The 21,377-nt window shown below is 33.2% G+C and overlaps 1 protein-coding gene across 2 annotated transcripts in view; it reads right to left on the bottom strand.

Moving 5' to 3' along the window:
- LOC109532957 (kinesin-like protein CG14535) overlaps positions 1-21,377 on the bottom strand; it is a 261,935-nt gene that overhangs the window by 195,180 nt on the left and 45,378 nt on the right. For both annotated transcript variants that reach the window (XM_048667734.1, XM_048667735.1), the window contains exon 4: positions 12,271-12,415. In XM_048667734.1, the coding sequence (XP_048523691.1) occupies positions 12,271-12,415 (145 nt within the window). The remainder of the gene's footprint in view (positions 1-12,270; positions 12,416-21,377) is intronic.

Here is a 21,377-nt window from a genome sequence, read left to right as displayed (position 1 = left end):
TCTGTCTTTTTTAAAGACAAAAATTTTTGAGGCGAAATACCCAAAAAGAAGTTTGTAAAAATGAATCCGCCTCAACAATATAGAACTTATCTATATTATTACATATTAAGCAAGGAACACCAATGTACACTTAAGATATAATATCCGTGTACAAAATCAAAAATGTTTAAATAAAATAGACAAAAATACTGAATACTTATCATACCTATAAACTATATTGAGTAATAAGTCAGTAATTTCAATTAGGTATTTAACAAATAAATGATCAATGAACATTATCTTAATTGCAAGAGTTATATTAAACCATTAAGAACAATAAACCTAATTAAGAATAATAAACATTAATTATTTAACAAAATTTATCAATGGTTGAGAATATACATTTACACTTAATTTGTATAATAATGAACTACCTTCGCAGCAGCATAGCAAAAACCTCAAAGTTTTCTCAAACCAACTTACATATCTGTTTACTAAAAAGGAGTTCATTTTGAATTTGCCTAATATTACTGGGTATGAGGTTAAAAAGTTTAGGACCAAAATATGTCAGAAATCTTTACGTAGTTGTTTTTGTGAGAAAGGGGACGGTAACAGATTCTGTAGCCTTCTTCTTTAGTATAGTGAACTGGGTTCTCTCGGTGCTGTCGTAATGCAGGAGTTTTATGAACAAAGAATTTTTAAGTTAATATTTTGCACATGCTTTTCCCATTTAATATTTTGTTGCATAGGAATACCCAAATGCTTTAAACATGATGTTCTGCCCATGGTTTCACCCTTGAAAAATATTCAGATGTGTGTATCTTTAAAACATTGATTTTTAATTCATTTTTTAATTCACTAGAATACTAAAGCTCGTAAATTTAGTTTTGTCAATATTTATTGTTAAGTGATTTTCTTCTGGTCATTGGCGAACCTTTGCAAAATCGAAGGTCGCCCCTTGAAGAGAACTTTCCCAGCTATCACCCTCTACAAATAAAACAGTATCGTCCGCGTATGATATAAGTTTACCTGCAGTGTCCAATTAAAAGTACTATACTCATCTTCTATCCTTACACATTGCTCTCTTCCAGTAAGGTAATTTTTTATTAAATCCCAACTTAACCCTGCAACTACGGGTTAGCAAAGTTTGTCGAGCAGTATATCGTGTGATACCGAGTCAAAGGCTTTAGACAAATCTAAAAAAATAGTTAATCGTTTTTTATTTTCAATAGTCTTTCATAGTCAAAGATGATTTGTTACCTCAAATAACACATCTTCAGTTGGCTTATCCTGTCTAAAACCCAACTGCTTTGGAGATCAAATCTTGTTTTTTCAAGATGTTACGAAATCCTCACCCTTATACAGTATTCAAGTAATTTGACTATATTATTAATAAGAGATATGGGATAAATACAGAAACAACTCTCCATAATTAATTTACTGATTTTTGAAACATTTTAAAATAACTGCTATTTAACCAATTTCATTTCATTTCATCTTCCATCCAGTTGTTATGTTTTCATCAAACTGTACTTTTTTTAAATATCAGAAAAATGTTCTGCAAGTTTTTGCTCTTAGATTCTAAAACAACTTTACCATTTGCTAGTAAAAAATCAGAAAAAATTACCTTGGGCTTTACCCAAAATCGCAAACAGTTACGGAACGAGGAGAACTAGTTGAGAAGAAGCCACAAAACCAGGAAATAAATAACAACTTTTCAAGGAAAGATAATTGAAAAACTAAAACTTTGAATGTCCCAAAAGACACAAAAATTTACAATTTGCTACACAATTTGCTGGCAATTTACTACGCAGAACGCAGAAGTTAAATAAAAGCCTCTGACTTGCTTGCAAACAAATCTGATTTAGACCATTTGAGATGTAATTTTCTTGCAAAAGACGAAAGCTGAAAATCTGGCCATTGAGCTAGAAAGTTATAAAATAATCCACCTGCAATTTATTTAACACAACACATGGCCTTTATGAAGAAAAAAACAAACTGCCTCATAGGCTTAAAAGCCATTGTTGAGAACGTTCTTCTTGTCAAAAAACAAATTTATTTCAATAGAAGCCTGATTGAGTTCAGTTTGATTGAGCGTCTACATTAAGTTTTTAATAACACATTTTCTACCCAAACAAAGTGGTTGTCAAAAAAACGTCGTAAAAAGATTCTGCATGCTTAAAGCACAATGTGAATTGTGGACAAATGCACATTAAATGAAGAATACATCTAATTCTACATCAGAAAGCAAACAACCAAGCAAAGAAAGAAACAAGGCTCTCAACAAACACCCAGCCCATGAATAAGTGCAAGTTTGTTACAAAGATTCATGCAATCACTCAATGTTAGAAAACTCAGTCAGAAAATGTCTTCAAAGCGGAAAATCCTATTTTGCCTTTGGCTTTAAAGAAGGCCTCAAGAGAAGAATTCCATCAACCAAAGAACAACAACAAATTCTGCAGAATTTAAAAAAGTTCAAACCGGCCCTGGCAAGGAATTTCGCTTTGCGTTGCCGACAATCATGGCTGTAATTAAAAATAACGCACTGAGAAGCGGAGAAACATTCCAAAACAATATTCGAAGCAATGGATGGAAATATCAAAGAGAAAACCCGTGGCAAAGAGATGCCTTTGCAAAAGTAACGATTCGTATCTTGTCGAATGTGACAAATTTTGTTCGGCTCGCAGTATCTGTGTGGCCTGCAAAGTATCCAATTCAGTCATCCCAACACCCCCATGCAAGCATTCTTATTTATCTTATTTGATTTTCGTCCCCTTCTGTTAAATCTCCGGATCTAATTCAGTTATTCCGCACCATATGCTGTTCGTTAACATTCATTAGACCCACAAAGATTGTCTGGATCTGGGACTGGGCAACTTTCAATTCCACAGTTCACATAATTACTCCAACTAAAGGTGTTATATTTAGTTGCAAGAAGCGCTGATAGAATTATCGAGGTCATTAGATGGCTCTGGTAGGAGTTGAAGGCATCCACTGCTGACTCACCGATAGCAATCATCCTAAAAACGCGACAATTTTCCTGCAGGGCTCATTACGTGACCGCTTGCAGGGGTCCAGGAGAATGTGCCCTCAACTGTTGATATATTTCCATTTGCCTGGTTTCCGCCACTAAGCACCTAATGGGCCATTTCTTTCGCTCCAGCACAGTTCTTATAAATCAGCACTACTAAGTGTTTTAAGCAATTTTTGCTGTCTGGATCGTGTTTTGATTGCACCACTATTTCTGATACAACTACAGTGATATTTTACGTACGGCGTTAGACGAAACGTTTCAAAATGGGCCTGTGACTCACCGAATTTTTAGGAGTTGGCGCAGTGCTGCGCAAATGGTTTGGTGCGCCAACCCAACGCACCGGCACCGACACAGTTACTCAGTTCCGTTGCTGGAAAAATGTTGATGACTTTTGAAAACTTTTTTTAGATTTATTTTAAAGGCCATTTATTAATAATATTTTGAAAATGTCTTCAAATTTCAGAATTTTCCAGCTTACACGTTACTCTTTCTTCTAAATGCTCAATTTTCTAAAGTTTCACTTAACAATGCCTGACAATCTTAAGGTATTTTCTGCGAAAAATTATGAAGTAAATTTCGAATCCTTCGTCGCTTTGAACAAAGTTTTGAAATCCCTTTTCAGCTTCAAATTTGCAACAAAATCAAACAATTTTCCATCAAAAAACGGAGAGAATAAGCGAAAGTTTATAACAGATTATTGGGAAATCTCGTCATCTCCATTCCTCTGAACACTGTCGAATTTGTAAAAAAATGTGTTTTTTAGTTTTGACTGATTTTTTTTTGCTTAACTTTATATTCAAAAACGCTCTATTTTGTGGAGTTTCACTTAAAAATACTGACGATATGGAGGACTTTGTAAAACATGTACAAAAACGTTTCCCAGTGTCGAATTCTCCAAAACCGATCACAAAACTAAACGCTTTTAATCGAAAACGCAAAAAAGCATTAATTTCTGATGAATTTCTTCTTTTTTTACAATAATGTGGTGAAAATTCGCTTCATTCATCGGTTTGCAGGGAATTTTAGAAAACCCATTTCAGCTTCGAATTTGGCACAAAAACCAAACAATTTTATTCGGTTTTTTACCGAAAGTAATTAGGACTATCTTGAAAAAACGCCCACAGCTAAGTTTACAAAAAATTATTGGGAAAATTCGCCGCCCTCACCGATCTGAAGATTTCTCAAGTTCTTTTAAATTTTCAGTTCATTCCAGTTTTAACAAAGTTTCTATTAAGCAATTCTTTCTAATCAAAAATGGCATTATTTTTTAGTTTTACTTAAAATACTTGCATCTTAAGGTATTTTATCTGAAAAATTATAAGATACATTTTATTGGAACACTCGCCTCCTTAACCACTTCGCAAAAATGTTTCGAAAACTTTTTGCAGCTTTGCATTATGTACGAAACCATAATAATTATTTCGAGACCGTTTTCCAAAAATATTTCCCCCAACTGAAAAAGCGAAAGTTTATAATCACTTATTTGGAAAACTCTCGGAAACTAGAGTTTCTTCACTTTTAGGTCAATATTTCTAAACAACACTGTCTCTAAACACAAAACCGCGTTTTTCCTAACGTTCTACTGTAAAATACTGGAAAACTAAATCTTTCATGCAAAAAAATAAAGAGATCGATTTTACAAGAAAACTCGTCGACTTTCTTTGGACTCAGTTCTGTTGCTGGGAAAATCCAGATTACTTTTTTCTAGTTGTTTGAACAAAGTGGTAAAACATTACTCATAAAAAAAATGTTAATAACTCTTTTTTACCTGTGAAAATTCCAGTCTCGGGTATCGTAAAGCTTTAATAAATGACTTATAACTCATTAACCGATGCGCTATAACTCGTTAACCCAGAGAACGGCAACAACTCAATAGCGCAACTCAACACCTATTTCAAAACATGATTCCAGTTAACATTTCCGTTTGTTGTTGTAGGTATCATTTGCATCGGAGTGCCGATTTAGACACATGCATTAAACGGATCTACTAAGCAAGAATTGTGTCATTTTCTCATCGTTTCCCACTCTGAATTTGCGACTTTCACACGGCACATAGAGAGCACAGTTAAAACATCTTCGAATATAAGAAATTTGTTTGTAAGTTTTATATAAAAATTAAAAGTGTGTGTTAGTGTACTTTGGGGTCCTACTCCTCACACTAACATCTGAAAGCGTTAATTAAATAGAAAGTGGAATGTTAAATAATAAATATTTAAGAATAAAAAGTCAGTTCGGTTCTGCAGTGGCAAAATAATCTGCATGCACAGCAATTCGTTATCGGCAAGTGGGAAGTGTGTTGATTGCACAAGATATCAACTTGGGGTGTTAAATGTTGGGGTGAGGGCTAAACCGCCTCTCTGGTGGGTGGCTTGCAAAGCTGATTTGGTTCTCCTTTGATCAGTAATCCAGTGATTGAAATGAGTAGTCGAATAAATCAAATCCAAGTTAAAACCACCGTAATTGGAGAAATTAATTATAAGTACCGACATTTGTAATAGAACATGAGAGTCGTCATGAATTTAGCAAATTTGTGGTAATTGCAAGTTTTGAACTCTTCAGGAAATACAGCATTTAAATGCAGGAATAAAGTGGGTTGCGTCGACTTGCAACACGATGTGCAAGCAGATAAATTAAAATTCTTTGTTGGCGATAAATGTTGAAAATGTTATGCATTCAATTAATTTTAGAATTCCCATTCTTGCAGAATATGAGTGAGGAATTTCTTAATATTGTTTCGCGTTCTAGTTTGAGAATTAAATGAGGTCTTTTGTTTGTAACGGATGTTATTAATTTTTGTATTTATAACTAATCTTTTAATATTATTGTGGACTTTCGCATTTGCAAATTGGTCGGCAAAAACTTGTTTTCGAATAAACTCTGATTTTCGCGACGATTTAATAAATCCTAATAAAATCCTAAGCTCAGTCAGCATTTCCCCGATATTTACAACACTGCTCAAAAACGACCCTATTTGTTGGCAATCAGTTCCCAACTTCTCCCATTGCCCAGTATAAATCAGAAAATTATCTCCATTATAGATAAAGATCCAAGTCAATTACGTTAAGTATGCGTTTATGGAGGTGGCCTTTCTCCAACGGGAGAATAGCGACGTCATTCCAGCTATACGACGATGTGCCTGGGACATGCAATTTTAAGCAGCCATTTCTAAAGTGAATTTCTTTCAACTACTAGACGAAGTAAATATGGAGCTAAAAGCACGCCATTTGGTGGTCGTTGAAGATCTGGGACGGTTTTTTTTCTGGTTTATTTGTGATTATTTAACCGAAGAATCTCCGGCACTTAACGAAATGTTTCATTGCAAAGTGAATTGAAATCTACTGAAGTGAAGCAGGAATAAATACGAAAACATTTCAATGGCCGGAGGTTTAGACATCCGGGTTTAATGTCATTCGGTGCATGATGATGATCTTTCCTGCGTAGTCACAATTAAGCAATAAATTCGATAAGACAATTGTTTCTATAGTCTTTGTCGGCTCTTGGCGTGTGGCCTCAACTTTCGCTTTTAGCATGTGATTGGCATTTTGAAAAAAATTATAAAAATTCCTTTACATCGTTGATTGTATTTTTGCTCGTAAATTTCTGATGATTTTTAGATTTTGTTCGAGATCGAAAGATAAATAATAATGACAACTAAAAAAATGCACAAATGAAAATGGGACAAAGTGAAATTTAAAAAAGTGAATGGCCCGAATACCTAAACCGTAGGTGTAATTTTTGCAACTTGTGAATGATGAAAGAATACAAAATCAGCAGCGAAACAATGCAAATAATAGATACATATACAAATCATATGTAATTCGATTATGAATTAATTTATACTTAAAATAGGGTTACAATTATAAAAATTTCAATCCCAACAGCAAAAGAACAACTAACACAAAAAAGAAATTTATTTGAACCAACATTGAAAACAACTGAAACAAGTCTTATTCATCAACTGTTTAAGTGGATGTAAATTGCAAAAGTCAATTAACAGTTTCCTCAACATTGATAGAAAGGTGAATAAAATCATTCAAAAAGCTTTATACATGAAGACAATTTGAGTGAAAAATTATCCCTAAAAGGCAGAAACAAACATTTGCAGACGATGATGTAGAGAAGGAAGAAGTATTGATGCAATGCTTCAACAACGCAGAATCTCTGAACCGACGCTCTTGCCTAGTTTTAGCATTATCTCATTTTAAGACGAAAGTGCTTTCTATAGAACATGTTTTATATTTTCTTAGAGTTCTTAAAGGCTTCAAATATCTCTATGAAAACCCTTTGAATCAAATCGTAAATTGGTCTATTTTAGTACGAAATTATTATCCCAAAAAGCGAATCTGATCCTGATTGGTTCTGTATACATGTTTTAGTTACATTGAAAACATTCCCTTTACTTGCGGGATTATAAATTCGAGACGATTCGTTTCAGATAGGAAAACGTGCCATAAATGTAACCGAATATTTTGCCAGACAGACCTGGAATTTAAAATGTAAATGATTGGGTGTCAAGTTGCAATCTCTAGGTGCTGGAGGTGTGAAACGAGCATTTATGCATATTAGTGGTATGGGTATATGCAGTAACTTCAAAGAGTTTGTTGGAAGCATGAAAGATTAATTGGACCGTGGCTGCAAAACCGAACAGTGTACGGTTTAAAGAAACCCATCCTTTTAAAGGCAATTCTGATATTTCTGATGTAGCAAATTATGGTTCGCACTGGATATATATATCTTATTAATTTGCTCACGTATCAAATGCGGTAGTTATTGTCGTCTATATTTCTAATATATATTCGCCGCCGCAAAACACCAAGTTTGCTACGTGACCGCACTTAACCGTCTCTTCTATTACATGAAGATCCGCTTGAGCGATATCTTTTGTTCTACACTCTATATTTTTGTATTTCGGTCGTCATTTCCGTTCAATCTTCATCGTTTTATTAGCTAAATAGAACCGTTTTCCAGAACTATGATTAAAACCGTGGCAGGTGCTAGTTAAAAAAGCCAATAACGCCCCAAAAAGTGTACCTTAAAATACATGAAAGCTGTTTTTAAACTGAAATGTTCAAATGATTTAAATCAACTGCACTGTGTCGGTAAAAGAAAAGTTTAATGAAACTGCTAGCTAGCTGACTAGAACTATCAAAATGCAAGTTTTTTGAAAACCAGAAGCATGAAATATAATTTAGAACGCGTAGGTTTTTATGAGCTGGAGATGGAATTTAAAGGCTTTTCAAGAGCCAAAATTCCTCCTATCTGTGCCTGTAAGAATTATTGATCTTGAACTATCAAATATTTATGTTTATAATGTCAGAAGTAAGTCTTCATAGTCTATATATCAATAGCGTTTCTTCCATCAAATACGATCTAAAAAATATTTAGTGCTGCTGCGGTAATTCTTGTCGAGTTACTGCATTTGAAAATCCAAAATAATTTTTACTCTCAAAATTTTGACGAGTTTTGCGTTGATTTAAAGAAAGCCTGTCATTTGAATAGAATTAAAAACATTACGTTAAATAATTGTTGTATGTATAAACAAGAAAAACCAAACTCCATTTAGATTAATCATAAAGTGGAAAACAAAGATTTCCTTGAAATAACAGCAACTAAGCACTTTCCACATTTGTCACTTAGTCACTGCTACTGAAGTCGGCCCCCCCAAGGCAAAGTTTCGCCATAAACCACCCCTTAAATATTATTTTCATTCCGCGACATCAATTCCTTCACACGAGCAGGAGAGAAAATGCGATTTTACGCACCCAGCCCCTTCGACTCAAACGGATTATGATTCCTTTTTGACTTTAGGCACTGTAACTAGAAGATTTTCTTTATTTTATGGGCCCTTTCGAGGGTGAAGATGATGCATTATGTGCGTATTACTCTTAAGCGCCAGATATACTTATTATTCAGCAAGAAAGTTTGAAAGCCTCGTAAAATGCTTTATTGTCGTCAATGCTTTATATCACTTATGGGGATTGTTTCTCTTAAGCATGTGCAAATTAGGAAAAGAAACCTTTAGTTGGTAGCATTTACTAACTTATTTGGCAAATCCCTTGCTTATTTATCACTTAAGTTTTTAATCAATTGCAGAGAAAAACTCGAATGGCTTCAGATCAGGACTTTTAGCGGCCCAAAGAGCCTGGGAAGCAACAAGTTTAACGACAAATTCTCTAAATAACTGTATCAATGCGTGCGATTTGGGCTTGAAATTAAGCAAAATATAAACGATCAATTAAATTTGATGCTTTGATCGTGTGGTCATCACTTATGCTGCGCCGTTCGTTTAGTTTACACGCATGCTGAAAATTACGATCGGTACTCTACTGAAGAAAGATTTCCTCAATGGATAGTGGATTTTTAAATTGCAAATATCTTGAAAGCGACTGCATTAAGATCCTTTGAATATAAAACAGGGATTAATTTAAATTCACATGAGATTGGAAATGTTTCTTTCCAAATGCGAAATTCTTTATGTTACCGTTTGCTAAACAAAATTCAGCTATTTAGCTAGAAAGTTGTAATAGGATTTCCTGTTATTAGGATTTTGTTAAAAATTTTCATAACAAAATATCATAGCAGTTTTAATGGACTAAATTGATTAATTGCACGGTTCCCGTTGATAAGCTGTGTTTGAAAACACACAGCAAAAACTCAAAAAACCAGTCTGAAAATCTTCAATAGAAAGCACAGAGAACATATGATATCAAGGATTATAATAAAAATTATTTATTACAAGCTATCGTTATAAAAAGTCAATTTTGTAAAAAATGTTTGATTATTATTTTTATTATATGTATTTCAAAAAGTTCTGCAAGCTGATTTTGCAGTTCTTTTCAGTAAATATATCAATAAATATTTAATTCATCTATCTACCTATCTAATTAATTTTTTTCGTTTAGGATATTTATGTTTGCCAAATAAAAAAATCTCAAAATGACAAAACAGCTTAACCGAAATAAATTTTTCAACCATCCTTGGTGGTGGATTATATATGAAAAAAATTAAGAATGCAACACGCGTCCCTTGAAACAGGAATAAAGTCACCCCGGTTTTAATTTCCAAAGATCTACTGGAGGAATGCGGAGACATAAAGGTGATGATTTATATCTTCATCATCGGGCACATAATTAATCTTTCCCCTTATGGAATGGAATTAATTCGCTAATGATTTTAAGACTTACTAAGGCCGTTTTTTAAGTCGTAATTATAGTTGGCATTTTTCAACCGAAACCTGCGGATCAGTGTTATTAATCGGATTTTTCTTCGACTGGGGATATGATCAGAGTAATTATTATTAATGCGACCGGATTCTTGGAGTTTCAATGCGTTAATGATAATTCAACAAAAAAAACTACCGAAAACATGCAGCAAAAGTTACATTGTCTCATTATATTTTTGCGCATTTTTACTTTAAATATTTTAATTCATTAATGTGCCTACAGTTTAACAACATGTCTGAAGTTAATCTAACTGAAGAAAACGGAAAAATTTCATGATGAAATGACCAGCGATTGAATATTGTAGAACCGTGTACCTTCTTGCGATTTAACACAAAAAGAAAGGTTTTTCATTTAAATAAAACGCCCGTTTGCTTTACTAATTGCTAAATAATGCAAATATACCAATTAGCTTTATACATATTAAGATCTAATTAACTTGTAGGTAATTAAATCTTTATTTTCTCTAGTTGCAATTTCCACGATCGAACGGAATTTATACAAGATGAGTCAAGTGATGTTGGTGGAGTAACACTTTCTTTTCCTATATAGAATATTATGCTCATCTGGTGCTGCAAATATGCTCATCTTCCGCAGTATTAAAAGATCGCTCTTTATATTCGTCGTCTAGAAAGTGTTAGCAAAAGCTGGGAATGCCAAACATTCTCCTAACTAATAAATTGCTGATAACAGAAACATTGTACAAAAGCGAATTCATAAGGTACATTTCTTTATCAGATTATTTTTATACGAATCAGTTTTCGGAGTTTTTCTTATGCTCCCCCAATGATTTAGAAACCCAATGAGCATTCAAGTAGTTCCAACAAGTGCCTAAAAATAGTTTTAATGGGAAAAATTGAAAAAAACGAGTCTCAGTATTAAGTAAAATTATCATATCGGATCGTTCTATCCGTTTAGATACAAACAGGAAAACGTTTTAAACAATTGTATATTACAATCATATAAATTCTTATAATATTAATGTTGATAATCATTCGAATTTCCAGGAAATCAACTTAATTGCTAAACGAATTAGACAAAATATTAAAAATACATATTTTTTGATCCTTTTTAAACTCAAAAATTTCCTCTTTATCTTCAATTTTCTTGTCAGAACACACCTATTGCAAATTGGTTCAATTTCTTTCAACTATTTAAAACGTTTGTAATACATTTTAAATTCGTCAATTTTTTTGCTAGTTTGTCAGGGGTAAATTTGGTAAATTTTTGAAAAAAACTTGCTGTACAGGCGAACAGTTTAAAACTCAAATACGTCCAGCATCCATGTAAAATACGAACCAATGTTTGACTATAACGAAATCTCAAGTTAACGCGAAAATGTAAACCGCACACTATGGAATAATAAATTAAATCGCAAAACAATGGGATTCACACCAGCAGACAAATGAGCGATTTGTTACTCAGCAATTAAGCCACTTTGCTAATTGAGAATATTTGCTTCCCATGTTAAGTCGCACGGTTCCCGGTATTAAACCATAAATCAAATCAACTAAAAATACAGTTAATTAATAGTGCTTATTAGTTCAATTCGTTTTTTAATTACTCAAATGCAAGAGTGTCTTTCTTCGCATTCTTTCTCCCCATTTAGAGCGTAAAAAAATCCTAAAACTTTCAAAACGTTATTTCAAATAATACACCGAATTCACTCTATAATGCAAGGCTGCCATGACATATATGTATTTACAAACTGGTAACAAGCCATCACCATTAGCATATCCAAGATGCAAGATTACGACTAAGAGGCTGATAATGGACGTCTATACGCTTAATGAACTGATCTAATTGACTGTAATAAGCCGTGAATAATCTGATGAGACTTGTTTACCGTAAAGATAATCTTGGCAGTATTTTCCTGCAGCGTTTTTTTTGCCATCGCTGGCTAATATCTTTATCATTCGCTTGTGTTTTGCCCGGAGAAATTATCGCCGGCATTCTAATTCCACTCTAACAAGTTTCCAAACAGCGAAATACCGATAACGTCACATACAAAACTGGAAACGTAGCTTATCCGCTTACCTTTGATATTAATCTTGGATTGATCCAGGCGGTTTTGACGTCATTATCCAGAAGTCGGAATGGGGCCTTTGAGATAAGCCGCTGCTGGTGCTGGATGTCCTGGACAGGCTGGTTTTTGCTCGAATCCTCATCTTTTGTTGTGGATCTGCAACATGGAAACCATCTGGTTTTAATCAACCGAAAAATTGTCCAATTTTCTGTTGTTAAATGGTTAAATACGAGAATTTGCTTTCATGGACAGATGGGAATAAATGCCTTCTGGAGAGCCAAAATGAGAATCTTGCCTGCGTTTATACCAGAGCTGCAGATTCAAGAACATGAAATGTTTGAGAAGCAGTAAAATTTGTAATATATTTTATAAAGCCCCATGTATTTCGCAAATTGAAGCTACAAAAATCAAGCATTTTTAACTCCAGTGTCCCTCGGTCTCGTACGTATTTGTAATGTTGGACACGAATTAAATACTTCTGGAAGAAGATTAAATTTTCTTTAGAAAATCATGTTCCATTTGGCTAATCTGAATTTGGTTTCCTTGGTTTTAGTGAAATGCTGGCAAATTTGTCCAGTTCGTCGCTGTCTGAGCGAGGTTGATTTACTTTGTGATTGGTTTGTACTAAAGTCGAAAGTTTCAACTAATAGTAACACGAACAGTATCATTTTTCGCTAATAATTTAAAAATTACAATAAAATTTCAAAAATCTGTGCTGATTTTGGAAAATGAATATAGTGCAATGTCAACGACAGAATGAAAATGGAAACGAAAGAACAATCGCAAATCTAACAACAAATCAAATAAATAACAGCGTACGTAGGTATAAAACCAAAAGTGTGACAACAGTGGTCAAATCGAAGAATGTTTTTATTTATTTTAATAATAGGACGGCATCAAACACATTTAATATTATAGGTACCTACCTGCCTCAAAACAGACAAGACATTACGAATCACTCGAAAAAAAAATAATTTTATACTTTCAACGATAAATCCGTCCCAACTTAAATGCACATAGAAAAGAAAGAAAATTCACCTGAAAGCTGAAACAGATTTTGTTTAGTAGAAGCGACATAAGATATATAAACATTGTTTTGTTGAATTTTATAAACTGACTTCTTTTACACAAATAATACGCAGTTAGGTTCTAAATAATTTTTCCGAATCTGAACATAAAATAACATAAACTTGATGGCTTGTATTCTCTTCGCTTAGCTGAACGTTAATATAAACAAGTTCACATTGTTTGCCTGATTTTTCAACGGTCAGCCTCTTATTTTAAAGAAAAAAACGTACATTTTTTTCCTCTAATATCGATTTATTAGCCGTTAGTAGTTCATTTCTTTCTATATTTTGTTTGCCTTCAATTCACTCCTTTACTTCTTTGTCAAAAACATTTTATTTGTTCCCTTATCAAGCAACAAACGTCTAATTCCTCAAACCTTCTCAGGTCAACAGTTTTCGAGATATCAAATGCAGAAAGAGAAACGTTAAAAATGTAATAATCGAACAGTTTAATTAAACAAGATAATGAAAAACTTCCATTCCCACGGAAAAATAGGAGCCCTTTTGCTATTTGAACAGTGAAGAGCTACAAAAGATTCAACTATTGTGTGTAATAAAAAACAAGCATTTGCAATGTTGTCTTTAAGTGAAAAAATGTTCCTAATTTGGGTTGTAAAGCATAGAATTAATGTATTGCTATAAAAATGTGTGCAACCGAAATGATCAAAATGCAAATGTGAAGGATTACGACGAGAAAGATGATAGACGAAAATTGAAAATTCAGAAAATTTTGGCTGGTTGGATCTCCGGATATTAATTCGAACTCATATGCTTTAGTTGGCGTAAAACATAGTGAAAAACGTTTTAAGTAATACAATTGTTCTCAACCATTTCAGCTAGGAAAACATAAATAAAGCACTTCTTAAAGAAACATTAACCAATCAATTCGTATGGGTGAAATCAGGTAGTACCATTAAACGAAGATTTATTCCCAACTTTGTTAGTAAATTTCTCCTAACTGAAAGATTCAACCATTGCAAAAAACGATTCGATCGTCGCACGATTGAACATATACAAAAGTTTGGAATAACATTGGGCTTGCAATCTGCAGATTAACTTAGTCACAAGGGCACACACAAATTAATTAATTGGCGTTTTGCAAATTTATCAATTCGTCAAAAAGACCAACAAAAGACGAAAATCCATACCTACTCAGCATTTTTTGAACGACCTGGCGCCGAATTGTTCACAATACAGTTGCATCAAATTAAATTAGCGAATATTTATTATTTACATTTACGCCATTCAACGCACATTCACGTTAAAACATGTAAACTAAACCAGAAACTAATTCAGATGTTAATCAACTTTGTCAGGCATCTCGCAGGCGCCACATCTGCTGCATTAAGATTATAAATTAAAACAAATCGCCATTGTTAATATAGTTTTCTTTTAGCCATGACTAACTCGTAAACATTCAAGATTTGTACATTTAGACAACCTAATTGATATACATATATATATTGTAGTTTTGCTTAAATTATATTGGAGTTTTCGCTCTCTATTTCATCAATTTAATTTTTTTTAAATTAGCTAAACGCGTTAAATACAGGGCGTCAGGTTACTCGATGGTCAGCTCAAGAGCGCATTCTTGGGTAAATTTTATGTGCCCCATACAAAATAGGGATAATCTTTTCACAATATCTATGCAAAATATGTTGTACGAATCGGCTAAAATTGATCTAAATAAATAAATAAATACCTGCATCCAGGGAAAAGTTTATGCAAGGAAGTAAAGTTGATTCTTAAGCTCCAGCTTCATTTATAAACACAATATCATTGAGGTGCAATAAGTGGTAGTTCTATGGTGCGTTATAAGTGCAGTGTCGTCCGCATATAGAAAAATATATGTTGTTTTGTAAATTTGAAGTTTGTCTTGAAAATCCCTTTACATTTCGTGCTGCTTGTTGCATAATGCATACAATAAAACTTTTTAGTTTAAAGTTAACATTTATAATATTTTCCAGTTCCCTCTGGCAGCAGCCTTTCGTATCTCCAACATCGGAACCATATTGGATTTCAGTGCTAAATTAAATAGAACTGTCCTATTTAAGCATGTGAAACAAACTTCTTGGTTGAACTTATTTGCAAAACATTCGACATTTTACCGATACCCTCTTATGGAGGTTTGATCGTATCGCAAATGCGACACAGAAAACACTGGGGTAAAGCATTTAATTTTCAGACTTGTACAAGAAGAGGGACGCAAACAACGAACTTCTAGCAAAACCCCGCAAGCCAAATGGGGGGCGGCTTAAAGATCGCTCGATGATTTATAGCAAGAAACGTATTCTTACGTGACTCAAATTTTAAATTGTTTTATTGTTTTTTCCGTTATATTCCTCCACGAGCGTAATTTGAACCCGAATATTTCCATTTGATTAATGGAGAGTGTTTCGGATCCCGCATATGCTGATGGAAATTGCACCCATACGGGGGACTTTCGCAAATATTGAACACTTGACCCTAGATCGCTACTTGCAAAGCAAAAACGAACACATATAGTCAACAGTTGCATATTTCTACCGATCAAACTAGTCTGAAGTGAGAACAAACAATAATTTATTGGCTTCTTCATGCCTGAATGCGTGAATTAACCTGAGAAAGGCACTGGAGGAATTGCTAAAGAAGCAATAAAGCAATGAATGAATATTAAATGCCTTATCAGCCTCTAAGAAAGGTGTTTATTTAATGTATTTTGTACAATTTGACGCGCACGAATATCAGTCCTCAACTAATAAATTGCGTATGGTCGTTTCCTTGTTATCGAAGATGTTATGATTCAAAAAATTGGAAATAAGAAATAATATAAAATGGTACTTAGTTCATATTGTTCACTTTCAGACCCACTTTTCAAACAATATCTAAACCTTTTAAGGCCAACATGTGACTGAAAAATCTTACACACATAAAACAAATTAAATTCTTGCAAAAATCTGAAAGCAGTAGATGTACCCCCGTATAAAACTCAGCTGAGGCATTTTGACAGATTGGCTCTATAATTTCGGTCGCTGATAAGAAAAATTGTTATCCCAGCACGTATTACATCAAACATTTTCCTCGGTTCATATTTTTCATCCTATCCATTAATAACTTATTATGACTTCTCTTAACAAACATGCTTCCAATTTATCTGCAGTATATTTTTACATTACTTTAGTTTGTCGGTTAAAAATATTCAAAAACCTTTTTTATCAACGCGATTAACTTTTTAAAACCAAACAAAATCATTAATTATTCTTTAAATGCTTAATTTTATCCAGAGCATTTCAATGTTAACTGTAAAAGACACTGGGCTCTAAACAAACAATAAAACGCAAGTATAAACAGATAAAACACCAAACAGGAGGTGTGAAAAGTTCTTCAGTTCATTGACAATGGCGAAGGCTGCGCATTTAAAATCAAAATACCATCGGCCCGAAAGGCACTAGCTTTCCTGCTGTAAAAATTCTGCTCTTGGTGGAGGAAAACTGCTCCATATCGATTCAGCTCTCGAAGGGAGAGCGCATTTTAGAGCTGGAAAACAGAGGGCGCAGCATGGGTAAAAAGCTCCTAAATTTTCATTTTTAGACAAACAAAAACTCTAATTTTAGGCTTCTATTCTACCATTAAAGCATTATTTTATCAGGAATGGAATAGTAATAAAACACTTGTAAAATCATAGATTTTAATTGAAACACAAAGGAATGCAATTAATTAATAATAACAAATAAAATAACTTTATTGTAAGGTGCATCTTTAAACCGTCGGTTGGAGCCTTCTAAATAAGCTTAGAACAAGTTTAGATTAGACCAAGATTTTTTCATAAATGGCTGTTTCTCAAAATTGGCATTCAACTTTTCGTTCCTGTTATTTTTTTAATTGCTTTTATTGCGAATTTGTAATTTAATTCTGCTTTTTAATATACTATTGAATTCACGCCACAAGCCTGTGGCAACCAAGCAGTCAGTATAAATTAATTGGGAAATGTTAATAAAGTACCTAATTTATAGCTCAATATGAATTTTCCGCTCAATTAGCTGAAAATTATTTTGCTACAGCGGAATAATTATCTGATTACTAAATCGATAAATACTTGAATTGAGGCAGTAAACAATAACAGGAAAACTAGAAAAAAAAAATAGGGAAAAGTAGGTGACGAAAGTACTGAAATAAAAAGAATAATAGACAAAAACTAATAACTGCTTGCAAAAAATGCCAAAAAGTGAATAATGAATTTATGTGAAAATAAAGTAATATCATATGTAACAATGTATTGATTAAAATTACCTTACTTTAAAAATTACCTTAAGAAAAAATGAATTCAGGAACAGAAACAGAGGATAAAAAGTTGCAAATCACAAATATTCACGTTCATTCCATTAAAAGGGATTCAAGTAATTCAGAAAAACATTTTTCATTTTCCACATTAATTATTAAATAAATTGCTTTATTTATTTAATTATTTACTTTGCTCCGCTCGGTAACAAGGCAAAACAGAAAAAGCACTAATCCTTAATACCCGCCGAACGAATGCTGAACTAAAAAAAACAGAATCCCGGAAAAACATCAAATTAAACCTCCTGTAATAACTTCATTAAATCCCCGTTAATTATGAATAACAACCCTATTTTCGCGTAATAAATGTAGCACTTCGCGCTCATATCGATGATTTATTCCAGCAAGTATTCATTAAAATTTTAAAATGATTATTCCCCAAAGGCTCCGGGTGTTTAGCGACCAAGAGTTCTACTTTAGTGGGTGTTGTAAATAAGAAACAATACAAAAGGGCTAAAGTTCGCTTGATAAATGGTTCAAGTTGCGAAAAGCTCATAGTTGGTAGAACGTGAATGTTCGACTAAATAAATAGTCGATTCTAATGCAGACAAATTAATACATTTATTCAGAATACCGAGAGCTAAGGAAACAGGAAACTATTTGTAGAAGAGCCACTGCTTACAAATAGTGCAGTTTAGGAGCTTTCCAAATTCTTATAAGCTTTAGATGACTTCACTTGCGTGATGAATAGACATACATTTTCTAACTTTAATCGTCGCTTTCGATGCGATTCAAACTGGTTTCATTGCCATTTGTCATTTGCCTTAAGCATCGTGTGAATAATTTTGAAAAATTCAGAATGTCAGCTTAGCAATCCATATAACCGACTATTTCAGGGTTTTTAAGAAGTTAAAAATCAGCTCGAAAGCCTTTAAAACGACTCTCGTTCACTTGCCTTAACTTTTGAAAGCAGCTCAAAAAGAACTGAATGATTTTCATGCTATTGACGCGACATCGAAGATTCAAAAATAAAATGTTCCCTTTGTTTAATGTTTCTTTTCTGAGGAACTATTTAAATTAGAAAGTTTTCCAATGCAGTGCTACTACTGTTTTTCAAAGCGAATTCAGCATTTAATTGTGAAAATCAGTGAAAATAACGAGAGCTTTTGCTATCTAGTTTTGTTGAGGGCAATTATAACAGACTAGAAGCACAGTCAACACACTTAAAAATAGAAAAGCTCTGGCAATTTTCGTTTAACAGTTGCGATCAGACAATCGATTAAAAAGCTAATTATAAATTAACGGACAAAGTTGATAAACCCTTGCATTTGTGAGAATGAAGTTATAGTCAGCTTGTACTAATGCAATTGTTGTAATTTTGCTGGAATAATTTTGATTTTATTAAATGTTAAAAGACCTGCATCTGCAGACCACTTTTTTGCACACCAGATTTTCTCAAAAAAGGGCGAAATCCAAAATGCCATATCTCCCAAACGGTTAAAAATATATCATTAGTCCCAAAAATCTTTCCGCTAACCTGTCCGGTAAACTAATTTTTTTACTATTGATTAGAAAACTTGAATTTTACACAGATTCAAAAGCACATTTTCTGAACTTATTTCAAATGATTTGTGCAGCAAGGTGCTGACTCTTAATACTTTATCAACTATTTCAAATTAAATTTGTTGATAATTTGAATCGTATTTCAAGAGAAATCCTTTTTGATTCATCGGATTATGTTAAAGGTAAAGTCTCGTCTGTTTTGCTGAATTTTTTATTAACATTGAACAACCTTCTAAAGCTCTTTTAAAAATCATATATTTAACTAGTTAATCTGTAGGTTTAAGTCGATTAGAAGCTGACTAGAAACTGAACAAAGCTGTGTCTCGTATCTGAAAGTAATTGAAACTGCTCTGTCTGTGAAGCTTTCCCATTATACAGAAACTGTCGGACTTTAATTTGCTAAACAGGTACAGATAGAGTGTTAAATTTACTGTGCATTTGAAGCAAAGTTGATGATCACATTTGTAATCTTCTGTATAAGAAGCGCCAATATCCTACGCATTATCTTTTATTAAAAAAGTGTTAGTTTGGCTAAACACGCTTTAGTGTGTGACATCCAGTTTCTCCTTAGACTTTAGACATACTTTGCAGAGGCTCTGATAATGTGCAAAATTTATCAAATATCATGCCTAATTTAGAAAAGTGTTGCAAAGTGAATGTACTAAACCCAGACACGCCCTAATATAAAACGCAGTTTTAAACAAAAAGCGAAAAAGGAAGTCGCTTACATGTTTTTACGCAGCTTTGCAAAAGCATTCACAATATTCAAAAGCTCATTTTGACATACAGACCAAATAGCCGGGGAAAGGATGTCAGATTCATATCTCTGACTGACTTGTATATATACTTTTGCAGCGGAAAAAAACGAGAGAAAGAAAGCCCCCATTTAGAACAGAGGGATTCGGATACTCGGTATGTCTACGCTTCTTTGAGTGGAAGATGAGGGACTGAATCGAGATGTTAGCTCGAGATATGCCAGGGCAGGGTTTTACTAAAGGCCACTTGCATTTTCAACAGGCAGCTCGTAAAAATTAGCATGGCAAAAGAAAGCGCGAATAATTAGAGATGTAGCGAAATGAAATGCGAAATTTGCACTTTTGGCCTAGGTTTGGACAGCTTATCAATTAATTGCTGCTTCGTCAGGTAACGGATAAGAGTTTTTATTTGATGATAATTTTTCTTCCTTTGTCTCTCAAAAATTTTACAAGTCTACTTCGCGCACAAGAACTTGAGACAGGATTAGTTCTTTAAAGAGAAACACAATAAAAGTTAATTTTGCTCCAACATATAAAAATAATCTGTAAGTTAAGCCAGTGACAAACTAAATAGTTAATAAAAAAAACCGTCCCGATTTCTTTTTCTTTGAAAAGTAAATTACGTGCATATTCTGTCGATAATTGTAGTAAAATTGATAGGTGATTACATGTTCTATATAAAATAAAACAAAAATAACATTTGTCACTGGTGAGCGCTATATAAAAATAAAAATGGAATAATCAAATACAGTGGAAGGAATTAAGTTATCTTCTTAAAACAACATAACAAAAAAGAGTGCTTGAGAACAAAATAAATAATTAGGAAGCAGTGAACAAAAAATATCTTTCCAAATGTAAAAAATTAGCTATTACACCAAAACGGCGTTTACGAAGAGAGATATAAAATTCCACGAAAAACACATCATTTTCGAAAAGCTATTTCATGTTTCAAGAAAAACTTGGGTGTACTAAAACGGAAAGAAAACTTTTCTGACTAATAAAACCGTTCTAATTAGGCCTGGGTAACACTGTGTTAACGAGTTCTAACTCATCGGTTAATGAGTTATAATTCATTTGTTAAAGCGTTACGATACCCGAGACTGGAATTTTCAAATGTAAAAAAGGGGTATTAACATTTTTTCTGCGTAACGTTTTTTTACTTTGTTCAAACAATTAAAAAAAAAATAATCTGGATCTTCCCAGCAACAGAACTGAGTCCAAAGAAGGTCGACGAGTTTTTTGTAAAATCAATCTCTCCATTTTTTTGCATAAGATTCAATTTGCCAGTATTTTACAGTAAAACGTTAGGGAAAACGCTTTTTCTGTTTAGAGACAGTGTTGTTTAGAAATATTGACCTAAAAGTGAACAAACTCAAGTTTCCAAGAGTTTTCCAAATAAATGATTATAAACCCGCTTTTTCAGTTCGGAGAATACTTTTGCAAAAAGACCCAGAAATAATTATTAGGATTTTGTCC

Source organism: Dendroctonus ponderosae, unplaced genomic scaffold, assembly GCF_020466585.1.
Source record: "Dendroctonus ponderosae isolate FM_Combo_2020 unplaced genomic scaffold, Dpon_F_20191213v2 Dpon_F_20191213_1, whole genome shotgun sequence".
NCBI classification, from domain to species: Eukaryota; Metazoa; Arthropoda; class Insecta; order Coleoptera; family Curculionidae; genus Dendroctonus; species Dendroctonus ponderosae.
This window is presented reverse-complemented; position numbering and strand designations above follow the sequence as displayed.